A 20,087-nucleotide genomic window follows, 5' to 3' on the forward strand; every position below is an offset into this window, starting at 1 on the left:
AACAGGGACAGCATTTTATTTCTTTTGTCCTTCCTTCTGTAGCAGATAAGTAACACATTCTAACACAGCAGCTTAAATAACACTTTCTAACTTAGCAGTCACTATGTCTCCAGAGCCTTTAATGGGTTAACCTTGTGTTAATTTCATAGCCAAAGCATGTCTACTAACAGCAAGCCTTATGAATTTACAAACTTTCATTTCCTTGTATGTGAAAAGACATGCTACATGCCAGGATGCTACAAACCCATGAGTTAGGGAAGGGATTCAGGCTTCGGAGTCAGTCACCCTAGAACAGTGATTCTTAACCTTCCTAATGCTGTGACAGTTCCTCATATTGTGGTGACCCCCAACCATAAAATTATTTTTGTTGCTACTTCATAACTGTAATTTTTACCATGGGTTTGGTGGTCTTAGCTGACCCCTGTGAAAGAGTTGTTTGACCTTTAGAAAGGTCGCAACCCACAGATTGAAAACCACTGCCCTAGAAGCTGATGCCCAGCTTACAAGCCCCACAATTCCAGGTGAGTTTCTGAGATATTCACCCTGTTTCCTTAGTAGAGAAATGAGAGAATAGTCTTGCCTATTTGATAAGATTGGTATGAGGGTTAAAGAAGCAGATATATTTAAAGGGCTTCATACAGCTTTGCCGTGGCAAACAACTCTCAAAAATCTCAGGAGTAATATTTATTCTAGTTTTATTATGATTCTACAAAGACCACAAAGAGAAAGATGATACAATACAAACAGAGAATAGGGTACCAAAAAGGCCAGAAGAGGAGGGAGCCATGAAAAAAATGGTGTCATGGAAACCACGGGAAAAGACACCAGGAAGGAGAGAGACAATATAAAAGGCAACTTAGAGGCCAGATGCTTCAGACAAGACAAAAAGCCATTTTCAGTCCATAGCAACTAGTGAGGGTGGAGGCAGAAGACAAAAAATAAGCCCATAGCTTAAAAGGAAGTTTATTACATCCCAAATGCCCCAAGCACCTCATTTAATGGTCTCAGTGGTCTGATCTGACTATCTGGATATCCAACCTGAGAAAAACATGGTTTTCTTACATAAAGAAAAAGTTGGTGTCTCACAAAATGAAGAGAGAGAGAGACAGAGAGATGTTAGGTCAGCAAAATAAAGAAAATAAACAATATTTTGTATCCAACAGAAGCTTGGGGGAGAGGTGGAGAAAGGCTACAGCCTGGGGATCCCATAACAAATTTTCTACGTGCTGTTCTAGATCCAGTGAGAAGGAGGGCCATGAACAGATGGGATTTGTTTTTTTCCTTTCTATGTTTCTACCCTGCCTGGCACCAGAAAAAAAAAATGTTGGCAGCATAATCTATGTCTTCAGGCAAGTGATTCAACAAGTATTTGGAGAGTAGAATTGAACAAAGTTGATCTGGAACATGAAACTTCTTTTTAAACTGTGCTAGACATTGGGGACAGATATTCATCAAGGGATTATGTGATGCATTAAACTTCATTGTCAACTTACCTGGATTCAGAATCACTATGAAAGCACATCTCTGGGGATGTCTGTGATAGTGTTTCCATAAAAAATGTTCAACTGCAGAAGAAAGACCCATCCTGCATGTGGGTGGTACCATCCATCCCATGGGCTGAAGTCATTAACTTGATATGGAAAAACAAAACAAAACAAAACAAAACAAAACAAACAAACAAACAAACAAAAAACAGAATAGCTAAAACTATCCTGTACAATAAAAGATCTTTTGGAGGCATCTCCATCCCTGATCTCAAGCTGTACTATAGAGCAACAGTAATCAAAACTACATGGTACTGGCAAAGAAACAGAATGGTGGATCAATGGAATTGAATAGAAAACCCAGAAATAAACACACACTTATGGACACCTGATTTTTGACAGAAAAAAAAAGCGCCAAAACCATACAATGGAAAAAAGATAGCATCTTCAACGAATGGTGCTGTTCTAACTGGCTGTCTACATATAGAAAAAAGCAAATAGAACCATATTTATCACCCTGCACAAAAGTAAAGTCCAAGTGGATCAAAGACCTCAACATAAAATCAGACACATCTAACCTGTTAGAAAAAAAAAAAAAAGTGGGGAAGAGCCTCGAACTCATTGGTACAGGAGACAACTTCCTGAACAGAACACCAACAGCACAGGCTCTGAGATCATGAAACTGAAAAGGTTCTGTAAGCCAAACTGAATTAAAAAGAAAAAAAAAAATGAGAGGACTGTCAGGACTGGTCCCTCTCTGTTTCCTGACTGAAGATGCAGTGTGGCCAACTGCACCATGCTTCTAGTTACCATGCCTCTTTCCCCAAGATGAACTGCGTTGTTAAACTGTGAGTCCAAATGAACCGTTCCATAGGTTCCTTTGGTCAAAGATCTTGTCACATCACAGAGGAAAATAACTAATGTAGCTAGTGTATAGAGGGGCAGGTGGAAATTAAGTTAAAATTTATGCAAACCAGAAGATTTTGGAAGCTCCTGTGGCTGAAGGAGGCAGAGAAACCAGAGCAGTTTCCTCCCAGGAGCACAGGTAGTCACCTCTCAGGCTCTGGAGAGTGGCGGCTGCCAGAGATGCCTAGTGCTTTGGAGGGTTGGAAGGGCGTCCATCTTAAGCCTTTGTTCAGGACTGACTTCTAAACTAAAGGCTCAGAAAGAGTTTCCCTCTGTTCATGAGTGTTTAAAGGCTAAGGCTTAAAAAGCTGGGTTGTATGGTTCCAGGGACAGGGGTACTGGGGATTGTGAGGACAGATTTTGAGGTCATAGAATGGAGCAAGAACAAGAAACTGGGGTCAGGTGGGGGCCTGAGGGGATGGTCTGAGAAAAAGAAAATACTTGAAAGCAGGTTCTGAACAAAATCTCTTGTGGCCTTTGGTGTCTACTGCCTCCACCAGGTCTCATTCTGGACCTCTTGTCTCTTCTAAGTGGACCAAAAGTGCTAGCAAAATGACCACCCTAATATTTGCCTCAGCCACGAATCTTGGTCACTCTTGGTTCAGCAAAGGCCAGGTTTCTGCATGAAACCCTATGTCTGTGATTCCTACCAGCATTCCTGTCACTCTCCATGTGTGTCTCTCTAGACCTCCTTCCCTCTCCCCTGCCCCCTCAGCTATAGAGCTTCCTTGTTCTCACCCAGACACACAAGCTCCCACTGCCCTCTCAGATATGTAAAGCCCCTATTTCCTACATGACAAATTCTTTCAGGAACTCACATGTATGTGTCAATTTCACTCTCTCCAAACTGCCTTGCCCTGACAAATATAGAGTGTTGTCCTCTGTATGTAAAGTGCCTCTGTATGAATGGATCAGATTGGAAGTGATCTGACATTGAATTGGGGCCTGGGATCCTTGAGCTCCTATGCCCTGTAGTTTATAGGATGAGAATTGGGCCTGTCGGGAGCAGAGCCTGCTGATGCTTAGCTAAGTGCAACTGCTTTTTTCTCTTCTTAATCAGGGAGGCAGCACAGGGTCATATCACCCCAAAGAAAAGACCACAATGCCCAGCAGCAACAGCAAAAATTTAAATATGTTACCCAAAGGACAAAATGCTCTTCCCAATGTGAGCAGGAATTGAATCACTAGAATTTTCATGTTAGGCTCCTATTTTAGCACTGGACTTCCCATCCAGCAGACTCCTCTGGAATATTAAAGAAAGCAATGAAGATTTGTCAATCAATATAGGCCATAATTTGGCTCTATGGAGCAGAAAACCAGTCAGCTGTGGCAAAGGGATCCTTTGCTTTAGATTTATTCAGCCAATTTCTTTTTCTTTTGTGTATGTTTGTATGTGTGTTTAGCAGGGCTGGGGGCAGGGGGATTAAGCTTAGAGCTATATGCATACCAAAAATGCTCTGTATTTCAATTCCTCTCTCTCATTCATTGTGTGTGTGTGTGTGTGTGTGTGTGTGTGTGTGTGTGTGTGTGTATTGGAGTTTGAGCCTAGACCCTTATTCATGCTAAACAAGTGTTCTTTATTTCTTTTTATTGTTTTTTTTTTTTTTTTTTGTGTGTGTGTGTGTGTGTGTGTGTGTGTGTGTAGGGGACTGGGCTCAGAGAAGCTTTATGCATGCTAAACAACTACTGTCATTGAGTTACAGCCGATACTTTGATTTTAATTTTAAGAAAGGTATAAGTAACTTTCCCAGTCTGGTTTTGAGCTCCCTCTGTTGCTTAAGCAGACCTTGAACTTAAGATCTTCCTACCCACTCCCCAACCCCTCCTATCTCCCAGATAGGTGGGATTAAAATCCTAGGGCCCCAGGCCTGGCTTTTTTGTTATCTTCAAATCAAAATTTTGTTAAAAAACAAAGCACTTCAGATGGTAATTCTACCTCTTTATACTTTCTTTTTTTTCCCTTTGCTTCCTAAAATTATACCACAGAGACATTAAAGTAGATGCTGACATATTGTATATTTTTATTGACAAAGAAGGCCACAACACATTTTGGTGAAAAAATACAGCATATAGAACACTTATATTTGATCACTCTTGTCTATACACATTTCTATCTAGGAACATGGGTATAGAGAAATATTTAGAAGGGTAGTCACCAAAGGGCTGACAACTGTTGCACAAGGTAGAGAGTTCTGGGTAACTTGTACTTTTTTTCTTTCTTGAAGATTGAACAATGAACAATACCACTTTCACATAGAAAACAAAGCCACCAAGGAGATAGGTTCACACTGAAAATAGACTCTTAGGCAGTGGGGAAAGGGAACAAGGCCAGGCCATTTCTCTTTACTGTACTGGTATTCAAGAACCTTTCTCCACTTCAAAAGAAAGCCACTTTGCATATTTATTCATGCAATTAGAAGTGTGTCATCCCCCCCCCCAACTTTTCTATCATTGAACTTTGAATACAGGTAAGGGTTAATTTAAGGCCGGAGGATAGCATCTTACTGTGGTTCAGAGAGGCTAATGGGTTCTCCAGGGGCCTCTCTTGCCCTCTCCTCTGTATGTGTAAGATCCTGCAAAGTGATGATCAGATTCTCAAAAACCTGGTCTTTGTCATTCTCATTGTCACAGGTTTCTCTTGAGTGGCCCTCCTCACCACAGTGGGAACAGTGGACTGTATGTTTTCGCTTCCTGGTTCTACGGCGCTCCCCAAAACCATTGTTCTTGTGCCCAGAACCACTGCTTGTAGAAGGAAACTGAATCTCAGGAATGTTGGGGGACTCAATGACTAGCACTTGGTCCTCCGATACAGCCCTGCCTAGGAAGGGAGGGGCACTTGAAGACGGCAGTAGTGGGTCCCCAGACTCCACCAAGATCACATCCTCATCTGAATCATCAGGAGAGTCATCTATCTCTATCACATTGCAGTCAGCACTGCTGATCATTATTGGTGGGGAGCCCTGAAGTGCCACAGGGCTGAGTGCCTTCTCCATCATTGACTCAGGTGTTCTGGGCCGCTTGCGTCTAATAAAAGTATCATCCCATTCTTCCTCCTCCCTTACCATCCTGATTAACTCCAGAAAATCGGGAAGCCGCTCTGGCTCATTTGCATACATCCTGAGAAGACTCCTAAGCCTGAATCGGAGGTCTCTACTCATCTCAGCCCCTACAAGGAGCTGGTGCAGGCGAGCTTTGTTTGCCTCCCTCTCAGCAAAGACCCCTGCCTGGATAGCATTCTGCAGCTGCACCTCTAAGCGGATCACATACAGGGATGGTTTCTCTCCATGAGCCTGAACAGTGTTAAAAAATTTACCATGGGCTGTCACACTGCTCTCAGACTCCCCAAAAACCAGTTTCATTGCCCGCAAAAAATCTGCCACATTTAAGCTGGGATTGGCAACTTGGAGCAAACGCATGACCTCTCGGGCAGGACCCCTAAGGGTTCTCATTAGGCGCCTGACCTTTTCCTCCTCTGTCATATGCCAATCAGGCAGGACATTAGTGACTTGACTCAGCCAGTTTTCAAAGGTTTCTTCCCCTTGGGCTGGCTCTGCCCTCCCAGAAAACAACCTCATGTTTCTCTCTGCCATGCTGGCCATTAAAGGACCAAGACTCCTCCCCAGGGACCTCAGCATGGAATGAGCCCAAGGTGGTAAGGGTGAGTTCTGCACCCGACCGTTACCAATACGTGCAAGGATGCTAGCCATGTCTGACAACAGTGATAGGATATCTTAATACAAGACGCTCAGGGCGTTTTAGAAAACAAAACAAAACGAAAACGCTTTGTCGTCAGGTGAGCTGCAGTCTCCAATCTCAGTAGGAGCTGGAAAAGAAAAACAGAAAACAGGAAGGGGGAATTAATAAAAGAATAGCACAGCTCTAATTATCGTCCCTCAATAGCCCAAACATCCGTCCACTGTCTTAAAATTATCAGGCAGGAGATCGATTGCAGCCTCCTATAGCTTGCTGATGTCTAGGTACTAACAGGGTGCTTTTTACAGCCACGTCATCCATTCCCTCCCGCCAGTCCTGTAAGACGAAGCACAACTGTTGCTTTAAATCTGGATTAAACAGTGCGTAGAACTGAGATTGGGCTCTCAAAATAAAGCACAGTAGTCACAAATTCGCAGGGGTTAAAAAGAGACCTCACTAACTTCATGATCTCTGATCTCAACCGCACGCCCCTCTGAAAGCTTTCCTGACCACCCAGTTTCCAACCCCACCCCATACCTGTGATTTCTCAGATTCTTACACCAGCTGGGCAACTGGAGTATTTCCAGCCTCTGCAGCCTGTGTCCTCCAGTGAGAAAGCTCTCTTTCAGGGTACAGTTGACCGACCTCGGTCCACAGGGGGCCGCAGATCTTGGCGCTCAGAACATCAAAACTGCGCCACATCGCGGGGGGGGGGGGGGGCAAGGGAAGGATAAGAAACAGACTTCATCATCATCATGGCCCTCCTGATACTCCCTCCCACCTCCCTTTCCTCACGCCCACTTCTGCTGTCACCAGGCAGAAAATCCCCTCTCCCACCTTCTGAATACAATACAAAATGACACCCCCTCCTCCCTCCAAAAAACACACATTGCACCCCGAGATAGCATCAGCCTACCTAGCTCTAAATCAGCTGCACCGAATTCAAGTTCAGATTCTGCTTTGATGGACTGCTGCCGAGAAAGGGAAGAGGAGTTGGACACACCCACCCCTACAGTGCCCAGAGAAATTAGGAGAGATGTATAGGGGGTTCGCGGCAAACATAATCCCTTCTCCCGCTCCCCCAGGTGGCCTCTGCCCCAACCCCTTCCCTGGCCAGGCAAATCCTACCAAGCAGCGTCTCCCAGGTGAATCCCAATGCAGTCAGGCCATGCAAATGCTTCTTCCCCAGCTTCACAATTGCTGATTTTCTGAGGCAAAGAGCCACCTAGTATGCGCGGGCTTCCCTTCACCACCCCCAATCCCTTCCCTCTCCAAACCCAGCAATCGCATCTCCCCCGTCCCTCGCTTTTTAAACCTGCAATCCGCTGATGGCCAGCGGCTGTTACATGTCGTCTTCAGCTACGGATTCTGCCTTTCAGTCCCGTCGCCCTGCAGGAGAAAAGTGCTGGAGCCTCCAGAGCCGCTGGGCGACCCGAAGCTACCAGAAAGAGCTGTTTCACCCAGCTACCTACCCAGAGGTAACAGGATTCAAATAGCTCAGTTTCCAAGGCAGCTGCAACGCTTTTATCAGCTGCCTAACGACACAAAGGAGTGACGAGACAGCCAGCGGAGCCAATCAGTGGAGTGCCAGGGCGGTTCCTAGCGGCCCAAACCTTAAGGGCCGTGGTGGGGGGAAGCCGGAAGGGAAGAAGGGAAGCAGCGGGGGATGGGGGGGGGAAAGAGGGAAGAGGGGAGGGGAGAGGAAGGAAAGGGGAGGAGGAAGGTTGCGGGGAGGGGTGAAGGACCAAATGCAACAGGGTCTAGTAGCCAGAGTTGCTTGTCTAGCTTAGAGAGCTAATTTGCTTTGTATCCCTGTGTTTGTGACTCTTTCCCTCCACTCTTCCCTTCTGCCTTTCCTTTTCTCCCTTGGCCCAGTATTGTGTCTTGAAGCCAGGTGTGCATGTATGACAAGGTGGAACCCAAATCAGGGAAAAGAGAAAAAGGGGGATATAATAGGCTTCTTAGCTGCCTGCCTCAGAAAGGTTTGGGCAGCTCAGCAGGGTTGTGTACATCTGTAATCCAGCTCTCTTGAGAGGTAGAGGTAAGTGGGTCAGAAATTTGAGGCCGGTCTGAGGTACATTAGACCCTGTTTAAAAAGCTATTTTGAAGCCAATGCCTGTAATCACCGCATTCGCAAGGGGTAGATAGGAGAATCAGGAATTTAGGGCCAGCTTTAGCTGCATAAGGAGTTCAAGACCAATCTGGGATGTACATAAGACCCTTGTTCAATATATATGAAAAATTTAAAAAGCCGTTTTTGGGATCTTGTTAGGAATACAGGATCCCATCTCTGGAGGATTCTGGTTTATTTAGAGGCTTAGGACAAAATTTTGTGTTTTATATTTTGAACTGATGATGATTCTAAGGTGTAAATAATCAGAAGGACCCAACTCTCCCTAAAGGCACATGGTTAGGGGTTAGTTATTGCGTTTTATGCTAATTTTTTGTTTTGTTTGTTTGTTTTGTTGTTGTTGTTGTTTTGAGACAGAGTCTCATAATATATCCCAGGCTGGTCTGGTACTCTTCTCAGTGTAGCTCAGGCTGACCTGGAGCTGATGGCAATCCTCCTATCTCAGCATCCTAATTGTTGCTATTACAGGCATGAGTCACCATGCCCAGCTTAAACATTGCTGAATACTACAATGAATGCTAATTTCTTCGGTCTTTATTATAAACATCCTTTAATGTTTGCTTGTTGTTGTTTCTATGGCTAGGCAAATTATTGGGAGTGGGCCTTTAGCTCCCTGGATGACAGCTGACAGACCCTTCCCCTTATGTCTGTCTACCCTGAAGTGGGAGCTCTCAGCCAACTGGTCCCTTTGTCAACAGTCAGAGTACATTTGTGGTCTTTATCACAGATACAGCAGGCTGAACTGATAAAAACCAGAGCTAATAAAAACCAGACATTCAGCTGCTGCCGCAGCTATAGCAACCGGAGAGGGATTCTTGATGCTATAAGCCAGGAGACTCCCTGAGCTATGAGCCCTTCTCTCACTCAGAAGCCAGGAGGTGGCTAAAGTGCTCCAGAAAATGGCCAGGAGCCAGAGATGGCAAAAACTATGGAGGACTATACAAATATTACTGTAGACTGTATATTCTAAAACATAAATTTTAATTGGTCTGGAATACTAGAGCTTATAAAAATTCCTGTTCTATCTTTCTGCATTATCTTAATCCTACATGTATGTGAAATAAAACCCAGTCTAGGCCAGGCATGATGGAACACGCCCTTAATCCCAGAACTTGAGAGATGTAGGCACGGACATCAGAACATCAGCAGTTCAGCTTCATCTTCATCAGTTCAACAACAGCCTGAGCTGTGTGAGAGTCTGTCTTAAAAATGACACAGACCACAGTTTGACTAGATTACCCAATGACAGTGCTAGAGTTCTGCCCCTCATAGAACTCTTGTATATTTTAGTTCAGTTTCTGTGTTGCTCTGTTCTGGGCTCTAAGATGACTTTTCTTCTCCTGGATTTGGCTTTACTGGCCACAAAGAAGGAACAGCTCCATGTGGTAGGCATAGTGAAGATAAGTTATATGTATATATGGCTCATATATTTGAATGTTTGTTCCCTTGTTGTTAGAAATGTTTAGGAAGGATTAGGAGGTGTGACCTTGTTGGAGGATGTTGGTCGCTGGGACTTTGCTTGGTCTTTCTTTCTGTACTTGCTGCTGTGGATAAGATGTAAGCTTTCAGCTACTGCTTCAGCACCAGTCTGCCTGCTTGCCGCCTCGTTCCCATATTGGTCACGGACACATCCTCTGCAACTATAAGCAAGCCCCCAAGCTAGCTATTCTGAGGGGGAGAAGGGAGCACTGAGCAACAAGCTCCAATTAAATGCTCATTTTTTAAGAGTTGCCATAGTCATGTTGTCTCTTCACAGCAAGAAAACCCTAACTAAAACAAGCTGCTCACCTCACACAATTGGAATAAGACTGGCAGCAGCTTGTGGTTTTTTATTTTTGTTTTTGTTTTTTCAGGCTTTTGTTCTCTGGGCTCTAAGATGACTTTTCTTCTCCTGGATTTGTCTTCAATAGTTTTTGTGTTTGAATTCCAATACTATGGCACTTGAATCTGGCCTCTAAGCAGAATCTTCTTCTGCCTTTGAATTAGGTTCACCACCAGATCTGGTGACCTGCAGTAGGTCCTGGTGGCATCAAAATAAGTAAAGACTAGGTATCAGAGCATTGATTTTAAAAAATGCTGATCATGCAAAGATTCCTGGCTTAGATAATCAGAAGAACACCAGGGTCTCTTCATGTGATGCTGAGAGGAACGCTTGCTAAAGTGGCTTAAATTTCATAGAAAGTATATCTTATCCCTGGCCTTGGGTTGCAAGCACAGGGCTAAAGGAATGGGGTTTCCAATTATAAGGGCTCTGAGGACCCTAAAATGGTCATATTTAGTTTCCAGATGTATAAATTAAACCTTCATGCCTGAAAGATTAAGAAATAAAGTGTTCATTAGAAATAATAACTATCTTTGGCTGCCTTTGTGCTCTGAGGCAGATGTTTCCCACCCATCATCTGTTTTGAAAGATTTCAGCAACTCTACTGAGATAGGCATTGTGAGCCCACCCATGAAGCTGGATGCAGATGGGCGCTTCTTACTACATTTTTGACTCATCTGAAGTGAAAGCCACCATAGAGATGCTTATAGACGTATTACCTAGCCATGGTAACCTGATGCCTTCAGGACAATATCAATCATGATAATATTCAGAAAAACAATATGGTTTTAGAAAATAAAAACGGTGAGGTTTTCATCAGGCTATCTCATTGGTGGAAATTCTAAAGATTTACTCAGGAGGGAATGAGATCAGGGTAACAAGATGTACAAATGAATGAAATGGCAGGAAAGCAATAATATTGGGGCAACATAAGCAAGAACAAGAAAAAAGTAAATGTGACATCTAAGAACACAGATAAGAACTCTATTCGGATTCATTTTGAGATGTTCAAAATTTTTATGTCTGTGTGTATCTGTATGTGAGTCTACCCCCATGAGTGCAGAGTCTACCCACAGGAGTGCAAGAGTCCTCAAAAGCCACAGGTGTTAGAGACCCCACAGCTGGAAATTGAACTCAGCTCCTCTGGAACAGCAGGAAACCCTCTTTAACCAGTGAGCTTTAGCTCTAGCCCCTCTTATCGGCTTTTTAAAAGTAAACTATTATACAATATGGAAAGTCATCATGAAGGTCATAAAATTAAAGTTTTTGAAAAACTTTGTATTTTATCAGAAGTGACTTTGGTATTTGTGAGCATTGTAGCCTGATAAGGTAACAATTGATTGAATACAATAATTAACATAATAGCTAAAAGATGTAAATTTCTAAACAAGTAAAGAGATTCTTGGGTCATTCATTGATTCATTTTACTGCTGGTGATGGAGCTCAAGGCCTCACACAAGCACATGCTAAGCATGCAGTCAACTGCTAAACGACATCCACTGTTCAGTTTTCTTTTTGATTGGGATATGAAAGGGGAAAAAACATGTGGATGGGATGAATAAAAGCAGTAATAATGATACTTTTAACTGCATTACTCATAACTTAAGTTAATAAGTAACTACTGTACAGAACACTGTCACCAACTATGACAGCATACACATACATAACATTTACAAAAATTGACCAAAGAGGAAAGCTCAACAAATTTCAAAGAATTGAGTTCTGATCATAATGGAAATAAATCTCGTTCACTGAAAAATGTTGGTATAGTAAGAAACCAAGATACACATTCAGAAATAACTGATGAGTCAAAGAATCACAGTAGAATTGTAAATATTTTTAATCTAACAATAATCAAAACTTGAGAAAGACAATTAAAGTGGAACTTAGATAGAGGAAGTCTTTAACAGTGATGTCATACCAAAAGTTAAAGTGTCAAGCATCCATTTCAGTGTAAAAAGAGGAAAAGGAAAGAAATAAAAAAGAAAAAGAGAAGCCTAAGCCTTAAGAAGTATATAAAGTAATAAAATACAAAGGAATGAAAATAACAAGAATGCTCTCCCTTGGGACAGTGATCTGGGTTAGTGGGTATGGGCACTTGCCACCAAACATCGTGACCTTCATGGTACAACTGAATTTTTATTTTTATTATAATTTGGACCACAACTTCACATCATGTACAAAATTCAACTGACAATGGATCATATATCTAAATATAAGATCAAAATGTATAACACTTCTAGAAGAAACAATAGAAATAAATCTTTGTGTCCTTGAATTAGGCAAAGCATTCGTAGCTATGATACCAAAGTATAAATAACAAACAAAAATCTTTTGTGTATCTCAGGTCTCTGTCAGGAAAAGTAAAAGGCAATCCATAAATCAAAGAAAACATATGCAAATCACACACCTGATAAGGGATTTTTTAGTAGCATTTTTACCATATAATACAGCTCAATAAAAGAAAGACATGTAATCCAATTTAAAACTTGGCAAAACATTGAATAGATATTTCTCCAGAGATGATATTCAAATGGCCAGTAACCACTTGAAAATATGAACTGCCTTACTAGACATCGGGGAAATGTAAATCCAAACACCACGAGGTACCACTGAGATGGCTATAATAAAAAACAAGTCTTTGCAAAGATATGAAGAAATTAATGCTAATGGTAATGTAAAATGGCATAATCACTTCAGAAGACAGTCTGGAATTTCCTCAGAGTTAAGCATAGAAATACTGTATGATGCAGCAATCTAACTCCTGGATGAACACCTAACACATACACACACACAACACACACTCAAATACTCTAATACTCATTCATATACATACACTCACTTATTCATACACACTCTCACACACATACTCATACATCCGCATATACATACATACATACACATACATACACTCACATACTCACACACTTGCAATTTATATAATAACGTTCATTACAGTATATTAATATTAGCCCCCAAATGAATCTCAAATGCTAAATCAAATGATTATGCCAGGAAAGAAGTGCTGATTTATGCTAAAAATAAAGGTGAATCTCCTGACAACCAGGAAGCAAAGAGAAGGGGGGAGGAGCATGGCTCCAACAGCATGCCTCCAATGACCTAACTTCTATTACTATGCCTCACCTACTATGTTCCACCATCTTTTAGTAATGCCATAGGCCAAGGACCAGCTTTTAACTCACTGCCTTTGGAGGACATTCAAACCCAAACAATAACATTATGTAACTTAATGTGAAGAAAGTACATCCCCAAACCCAAGCACTTTGAACACAGGGAGATTTGTATAGTGAGAGTGTGTCATTGAAGAGCAAACCTAAATCTCTTGTTCTCTATACCCAGTAAAAAGGTGTCTCTAGAAGTTTCTTAAGTTGCACTGTTCTATCCGGGTTTTTGTTTGTTTGTTTGTTTTTAAGTCTGACAAATCTCTTGGAATGCAATGGTAGGATGTCCAGGGCTGAAGCTGGAGAGATGGCTCGGTGGTTAAGTGTGTACTGCTTTTCTAAAGGACCCAAATTTGGATCCCAGCACCCACATTAGGTGTTTTACAACTGCCTGTAACTCCAACTCCAGTTAATTGGATGCCCTCTTCTGGCCAACATGGGCACTGCACGCATGTGCACAAACCCACAGAGAGATACATCAGTTAGAAAAATATTTTTCAAAATTCACAAAAAAATTTCCAGAACAAGGTGAGTGTATGCCTCACAGGGAGCACAAGAAACCGTATCTGGATGACAGAAGTATCAAAGTCCTCATTAGGATCCTGTTTTTCACAACTGTTACTTCACCAGTTTCTTCTGCCCTAGGTCTTTGAATACAGGGGTGCACTGTAGAGGGGGACCAGGTAAAGTCCAACTAAACCCACATGGTTGGCACTTCAGAAAATACAAACTAGACCTCTTCTTGGCTGACCTGGATAGACAGGGATGTCAGAAGTGTAAGTAACCCTTTGGGATTTATTTACTATGTAATTACAGAGCTTGAGACTTCAAAAATTCCCATTCATGGTACTGGGATGAGGTGTTTACATACCCAGAACCCATCAAAAAGGCAGCCAGGGGTGGTAGCTATATATAATCCCAGGACTAAGGAGACAGAGGCAGAATCTCTACGGCAAGTTGGCTAACTAACTCAGCAAAATCTGGCTTCAGCGAGAGACTGCTTAAAACAAAATATCATGGAGAGTGATGGAAGAAAACACATGATTTCAACTTTGGCCTCCATGTGTGCATCTTCTCATGCTCACCCAAATGTTTAAGTGTGCAACCATACACATGTAAACACATGTCACACACACACACACACACACATCTCCACTCAGATCTGGATATACCAGTTCCCTCATATGTAAAGCAGAGACATTAACAATATAACCTACCTCATTGGATTATTGTAAGGGCCAAATGAGATCACATAGATGAAAACACTATGAAACGTCTCATAGTAATCAGAACTATGAGGCTATGAATGGATAAATAAAATTCATGTGCGACATTTTAATGTTGACTACTTAAAATACTAGGTAATTGAAATTAGTAAACCACTGAGATAGGCCAAAAAAAAAAGTACTTATACCCTTCATTTTTTTTGAGCCATGTAACTGTCCCATGAAAATGTCCTAAAGAAATTATCCAGTAGCCTCACATTACATGTTTTCCTTACGTGGCACACTTGTAAATGATGACAAAAACAATTAAGTGCATATGTTGAAAGCTTATTGTATTTTAGGTAGTAAGATTCTCAAGTTTATCCTTAACTTGATCTTCAAGGCCATCTTCATATTGAATGACTATTTGTCAGGGAGGGGGGTGCATGTTAATGACTGATGCTCAGATTTCCTAATCTAGACTGTCAGGCAAATCCTCCTATAGAAACTGGCATGATTCTTGTTGGAATTTCTGTCCTCAGGACTGAAATTGTGTAGCAGAGTCGGGTTGCCCTGACTATGTCAGTGTATATAACTAGGATGAATGAAGGATAAGGGATGCAGCAGGACAGGAGCTGGTGCCCTGTGTCTGAAGCATTGGTTAGATTTCTCCTGATGATTGATCCCAACCCCTGGCCCCTGAGGCACCAAGTCTATTCATTCTATCACAATTATTTCTGTGGGACACAGCAACTGTCATTCAAATTCAGTCAATCTCTTTCCAATGCTTTGTGACATTTAAGGGAGCAGACAGAGCGACTTGTCAAATGCTTGGGGAGACTCGCATGCCATTCCTCTCAGCTGACAGATTTTTCATAAAGGAGTGTTCACCTCTTTGGCTCACTGCTCTTTGCATGCTTACAACTGTAGATTGTGGGGCCATTTGTCAGGTCCAGAAATGCTGGTTACGCACTCCCACACCACCTTCCCTTTCACCCACTCTTCCTCCACAGTTGTCTCATATTAGAACTAACTATTTTTTAAGAATTTGGTTGCCCACAAGTACCTCCAAGTGACACAAGAGTAGACAAAATCGACTTTCTTCTGAGCTTTATCCATAGTGCTCAGCTTTAAGCCTGGAGGATGCTCAGCCAATATAAGTTAAAGAATAAAAGAATGAGGGATAAGTGAGTGAAAAAGTGAAACAGAGCAGAGTAAGTTGACGAGAGTGTCAACCTATAGAAGAGGATGGTCTTTATAGCTTTTTATTTTAAAAGTAATTTCAAAGTTACAAGGAATTTCCATGTATCTGTCCAGATCTTACTAATCTTGAGCAATCTGATAGATTTATCACTCCATCTCCCCACTTACTTATTAAGGTTTTATTCAGAGCTGTGTGTAGGCAAATTTCATATATTATGCCACTTTAGTCCTCAACATGTTTGTGTATTTCCTAAGTAAAGGGATATGTTTCTAGATAACTTTATATCATGATCAAACGCAGGAAATTTAGTAGTGATGCTTTATTGCAATCTCCAGTCCTTCCTTCAATTTCAGTTGTCATGGCAGGGGTTGCTCTGTTTGGTTCTCCAGGGGAAAGGGAAGATTAATGGGCAAAAATATGAGGAAAATGGTGGATTGATAAAAAATTAAACATGTCTATCACTGAATGCATTAGCTTTTATTTAAAAATAAGGGTTGCCTTTCTACTGGGGCAGGGACTGGAGAATCTCTTGCATATGGTGGAGCACACTTGAAATCCCAGCACGGAGCAGGCTTGAGCAAAAAGATTAGGAGTTTGAGGTCAGCCTGGACCAGATAGCAAGACATTAGAGATATAAGAGTAGCTCTTATGTTATGGGCTATGGAGAAAGTTTCTTTCTGTGTGTGTACTTCTGGAAACCAAGTAATTGTAAATGATCTAATAAGTTCGATTCTTTATTCCTTATTTTGATAAACATTTCTAATGTCAGGATGGGCCCTTGAGCATCTGAAGAACCACCTCTGCCAAGGCACTGCATTGAAACAACCCCAGTATTCTATCAGCCTGGCAGCAATTTCCTTAGCTCTTTCTATAAACAGGTGGTATATATTATATGCTTATATGTACTAGCCTCTAAGTGATTCTCGAGTGATAACTGGAAAATACTCTCTAAACATGTAGCTCTTATTTTATGCTCCTGGTACTAGGCACGGAAGCCGGGATTCTGTGCACATTAGAGAAGCACTTTAACACTGAGCTACACCCCTGGTCTCTCTGTGTCTAATATTATTATCTCTGTTTTATTAGTGAGGCATCTGAAAGGCAGATTTTAATATCTTGATTTTTAATCCAGATTTGAAGTATTAGAATATTTAAGACACTGTGTTCCAGTTGTTTAATTGAGTGTACAGAACAACAGTCCTAGCACTTGGGAAGCTGAGGTATGGTGATCATGAGTTTGAGGCCAGCCTGGTCTGGTCTATACAGTAAAATTTCCTTTTCTTTTTGTTTCTTTGTTTCTTTCTTTTTTTCTTTTTCCATTTTCAAGACAGGGTTTCTCTGTGTATCCCTGCATGTTCTTGAACTTGTTCTGTAGACCAGTCTGATCTCAAACTCAGAGATCTCTGCCTGCCTCTGCCTCCTGAGTACTGGGATTAAAGGTGTACATCATCACTGCCTGGCTGAAATTTCTTTCTGAAAAGAAAAGAGAAAGTAAAGAGTTATTTTGATTTTTAAGATAATAATTAAATAAATGAGAATATCATCTTTATTTGTTTGTTTGCATTTGTTCATTTCTAAATGGGGTAGTCTAATTTGTAGATATAAGATGTCTTTTAAGTAGGCAAAATCTCTTGTTTCTAGGTTTCTTAATTTGTTGATCGCTGTAGTTGTAATTGTTATCATTATTTTACAAATGTAGTTTTCATTTTAGTTTACGGGACAGTTTAGAAGCAAAGATACTCTGAAGAACTTCCCCGTGTAAAGGGGGTGAATCTCTCCAATGCATTGTATCTTAGAAGGCAGAAGACTCAGAATGATGGACCCTTCTTTTCCGGGACTTGGTGTCTTTGTATTTTTTAGAATGGTTAGCGTCAGCCTGATTCCCACTGATCCTTCACATTTCAGTTTAAGAATTAACTGTCAGGGACTGGAGAGATGGCTCAGAGGTTAAGAGCACTGGTTTCTCTTCCAGAGGTCTTGAGTTCAAGTCCCAGCAACCACATGGTGGCTCACAACTATCTATAATGAGATGTGGTGCCCTCTTCTGGTGTGCTAGTATATGTGCAGACCAAACATTGTACACATAATAAATAAATCTTTAAAAAATAAATTAACTCCAAGAAACTAGGTGATGTTCCCCCATTACCTGCTCTCACTGCATCATCCCCCCTTTCCCTTGTGGCAGTTTCTACAGTAAAATGATTGGAGGTTGGAGAGATGTTCAGTGTTAGAGCCTTTTTCCCAGCAAGCACAAGGCCCTTGGTTTAATTCTCCACCCTCCATCCCCACCCCTACACACACCTTTATAGCTACACTGAAATATAGTTTGCTGGAGGAATACATCTGATTTTGCCATTCATGTGTTTTCAGTATCCAGCACAGTATAGCCACTAAATGACTGTTCGTTGAATCATAAATTAATGAAGAAATGAATGAACAAACACCCAGCTCCACTTTACAAGAGGACGTTAGCAAAAGGAAACATAACTGAGATACAAAGTCATTCTAGTATTTGAGGAGACAAAAGTTCCTTAAAAGGCTCTTGAAAAGAGGGGTCATGTCCTCTCAAATTACATCCTTTGCCCAAATGGCTTCATAAAGCTGCCATTACTATTTCTACATGCAACCCCCAGGTGGCAGTAGTCTGCTACTCTTGGGCAGTGCAACTCTTGGGAAAGTCCCTGAAGGTCACTTTCCCACTTCCCACTGCCGACCATAGAGCAAACTTAGATTCCCTGGCTCTGTGCTAGAAGACATGCAAAGAGAATTCTGGTAGTGACCTCATTTGCCTTTCTCTGGTGAATAGCTCTAGAGACCCTCTCATTTTTCAATGTTATATTTAGTTATTTATCCTGGGGAGAGGTTGCATGGTTACTATGGCATGCCTGTGCATGTCAGAGAGTTGACTCTCTCCTTCCACCAAGTGGATTCTGGGGACTGAACTCAAGTTGTCCAGCTTGGCAGCAATTACCCTTACTAACTGAACCATCTCAACAGCCATATGAATATAAACTTTTATTTGCATGCAAATAATAGAGTACATTATAACATTTCATATATGTATATATTAAATCATATGAAATAATTATACTTTGTTCTTATAACTTCCTCTGCCCCTTACTATTATTACTCCTACATTCAAATTGTCCTTCTGCCTGCTTTCATGTCACAAATATTCCATCACTCTCTTTTGTTCTCCTCTTCTCCCTCTCCTTAGACCTCTTTCTCCTCTCCCTTGCTCTATTCCTTCCTCTACACACTCATACTTAAGTCTAGATTCCACATACCAGAGAAAACATGGACTACTTGACCCTGCCTTTTGAAGCTGCTCCTCTCACAACCATCCCTGAGTGCCTGGACAGTGCTGGGAATCATGACCTAATGGTTCTATGACTCCACAACCCACATGTCCAAAACAAAACCTATTTCTCATCCACTCCCCCAACTCACTACTGTATTTTTTTTTTATAACTACATGTTTTTCTGGGGGGAGGGGGGTTAGGGTCTCAGAATGTAGAGAACTTCTGGCTTCTAATCTATAGGCTTCGTGCCTCAACCTCCAGAGAACTAGGATTCCAGGTGTGTGCCTCCAGGTCCTGCTTTATCATTTTGAACATCTACCTCCCATGCAGTAAGTCCTGAAGAAACCATCTGTGACAGCCAGTTTTAATGTCAACTTGACACAAATTGAGAATCATTTTGAAAGAGGGAACCTTACTTGAAAAAAAAAATGGTCCTCACCAGATTGGCCTGTAGGCAAACCCATGGTACATCTTCCTAATTATGGATTGGTGTAGGACGGCCTAGCCCATTGTGGGTGGGGCCACCTCTGGGCTGGTGGTCCTACATGCTATAAGGAAGCGTGCTGGGAATGAGGAGCAAGTCAGTAAGCAGCACTCCTCCATGGGCTCTACATCAGCTCCTGCCTCCAGGTTCCTGCCCAGAGTTCACGCCCTAACTTACTTCAGTAATGGACTGTGATTGTGATGTGTAAGCTGAAATAAATCCTTTCACCCTAACTTACTTATGGTCAGAGTGATCTATCACAGCAACAGAAGACTATGGCACCATCTCTAAACGTCCCAGATCTGTGGCTCCTCCTTCAGTATTCCAAGCACAGGGCAGATCCTCCCCACTTCTTTTCTAATGTCCTATTTTATCTGCATATCTTTGTCTTCCCTCCACATTCCATACCGCCAACATGACCCATGCCTCTGCAGAAACTCTTTTTTTTTGTCAAGGATAGCAATGTCCTCCTTTTATTTGTCTGTTCAAATTATTTGAGCGCATCATGGTTCATATTAACTAGCTCCTCCCTGAAGGTCACTTTCTAAGTCTTTTTCCTGGCCCCCAAAATCCACATCATTCTTTCTACTACTTGTACAGAGCATTTACCTTGGCCTTCTTTTCATAGTTTTAATTTATAATATTATCTCTGTAGTTTATCACACACATAGACA

The 20,087-nt window shown here is 41.7% G+C and overlaps 1 protein-coding gene across 2 annotated transcripts; it reads right to left on the minus strand.

Moving 5' to 3' along the window:
• Positions 1 to 4,387: 4,387 nt before the first annotated feature.
• Positions 4,388 to 7,638, minus strand: Zcchc12 (zinc finger CCHC-type containing 12). Of its 2 annotated transcripts, XM_055604938.1 has the most exons (6): positions 7,556 to 7,638; positions 7,399 to 7,472; positions 7,212 to 7,291; positions 7,000 to 7,054; positions 6,621 to 6,774; positions 4,388 to 6,213 (listed from the first exon to the last, which is right to left on the minus strand). In XM_055604938.1, exon 6 carries the CDS (start codon positions 6,095 to 6,097, stop codon positions 4,892 to 4,894), a length of 1,206 nt encoding a protein of 401 aa, XP_055460913.1. In that variant the 5' UTR covers positions 6,098 to 6,213; positions 6,621 to 6,774; positions 7,000 to 7,054; positions 7,212 to 7,291; positions 7,399 to 7,472; positions 7,556 to 7,638; the 3' UTR covers positions 4,388 to 4,891. The 2 variants fall into 2 exon arrangements, with proteins under 2 accessions (XP_055460913.1, XP_055460912.1); XM_055604937.1 differs by lacking the exon at positions 7,212 to 7,291.
• Positions 7,639 to 20,087: the final 12,449 nt, after the last annotated feature.

This window comes from Psammomys obesus, unplaced genomic scaffold (assembly GCF_907164565.1).
Source record: "Psammomys obesus unplaced genomic scaffold, mPsaObe1.curated_primary_1811, whole genome shotgun sequence".
Lineage (NCBI taxonomy): Eukaryota > Metazoa > Chordata > Mammalia > Rodentia > Muridae > Psammomys > Psammomys obesus.

Bases quoted from the DNA above. Each gene is read 5' to 3' on its own strand.
- Zcchc12 (XM_055604937.1), bottom strand. From the start codon at position 6,097: ATGGCTAGCATCCTTGCACGTATTGGTAACGGTCGGGTGCAGAACTCA.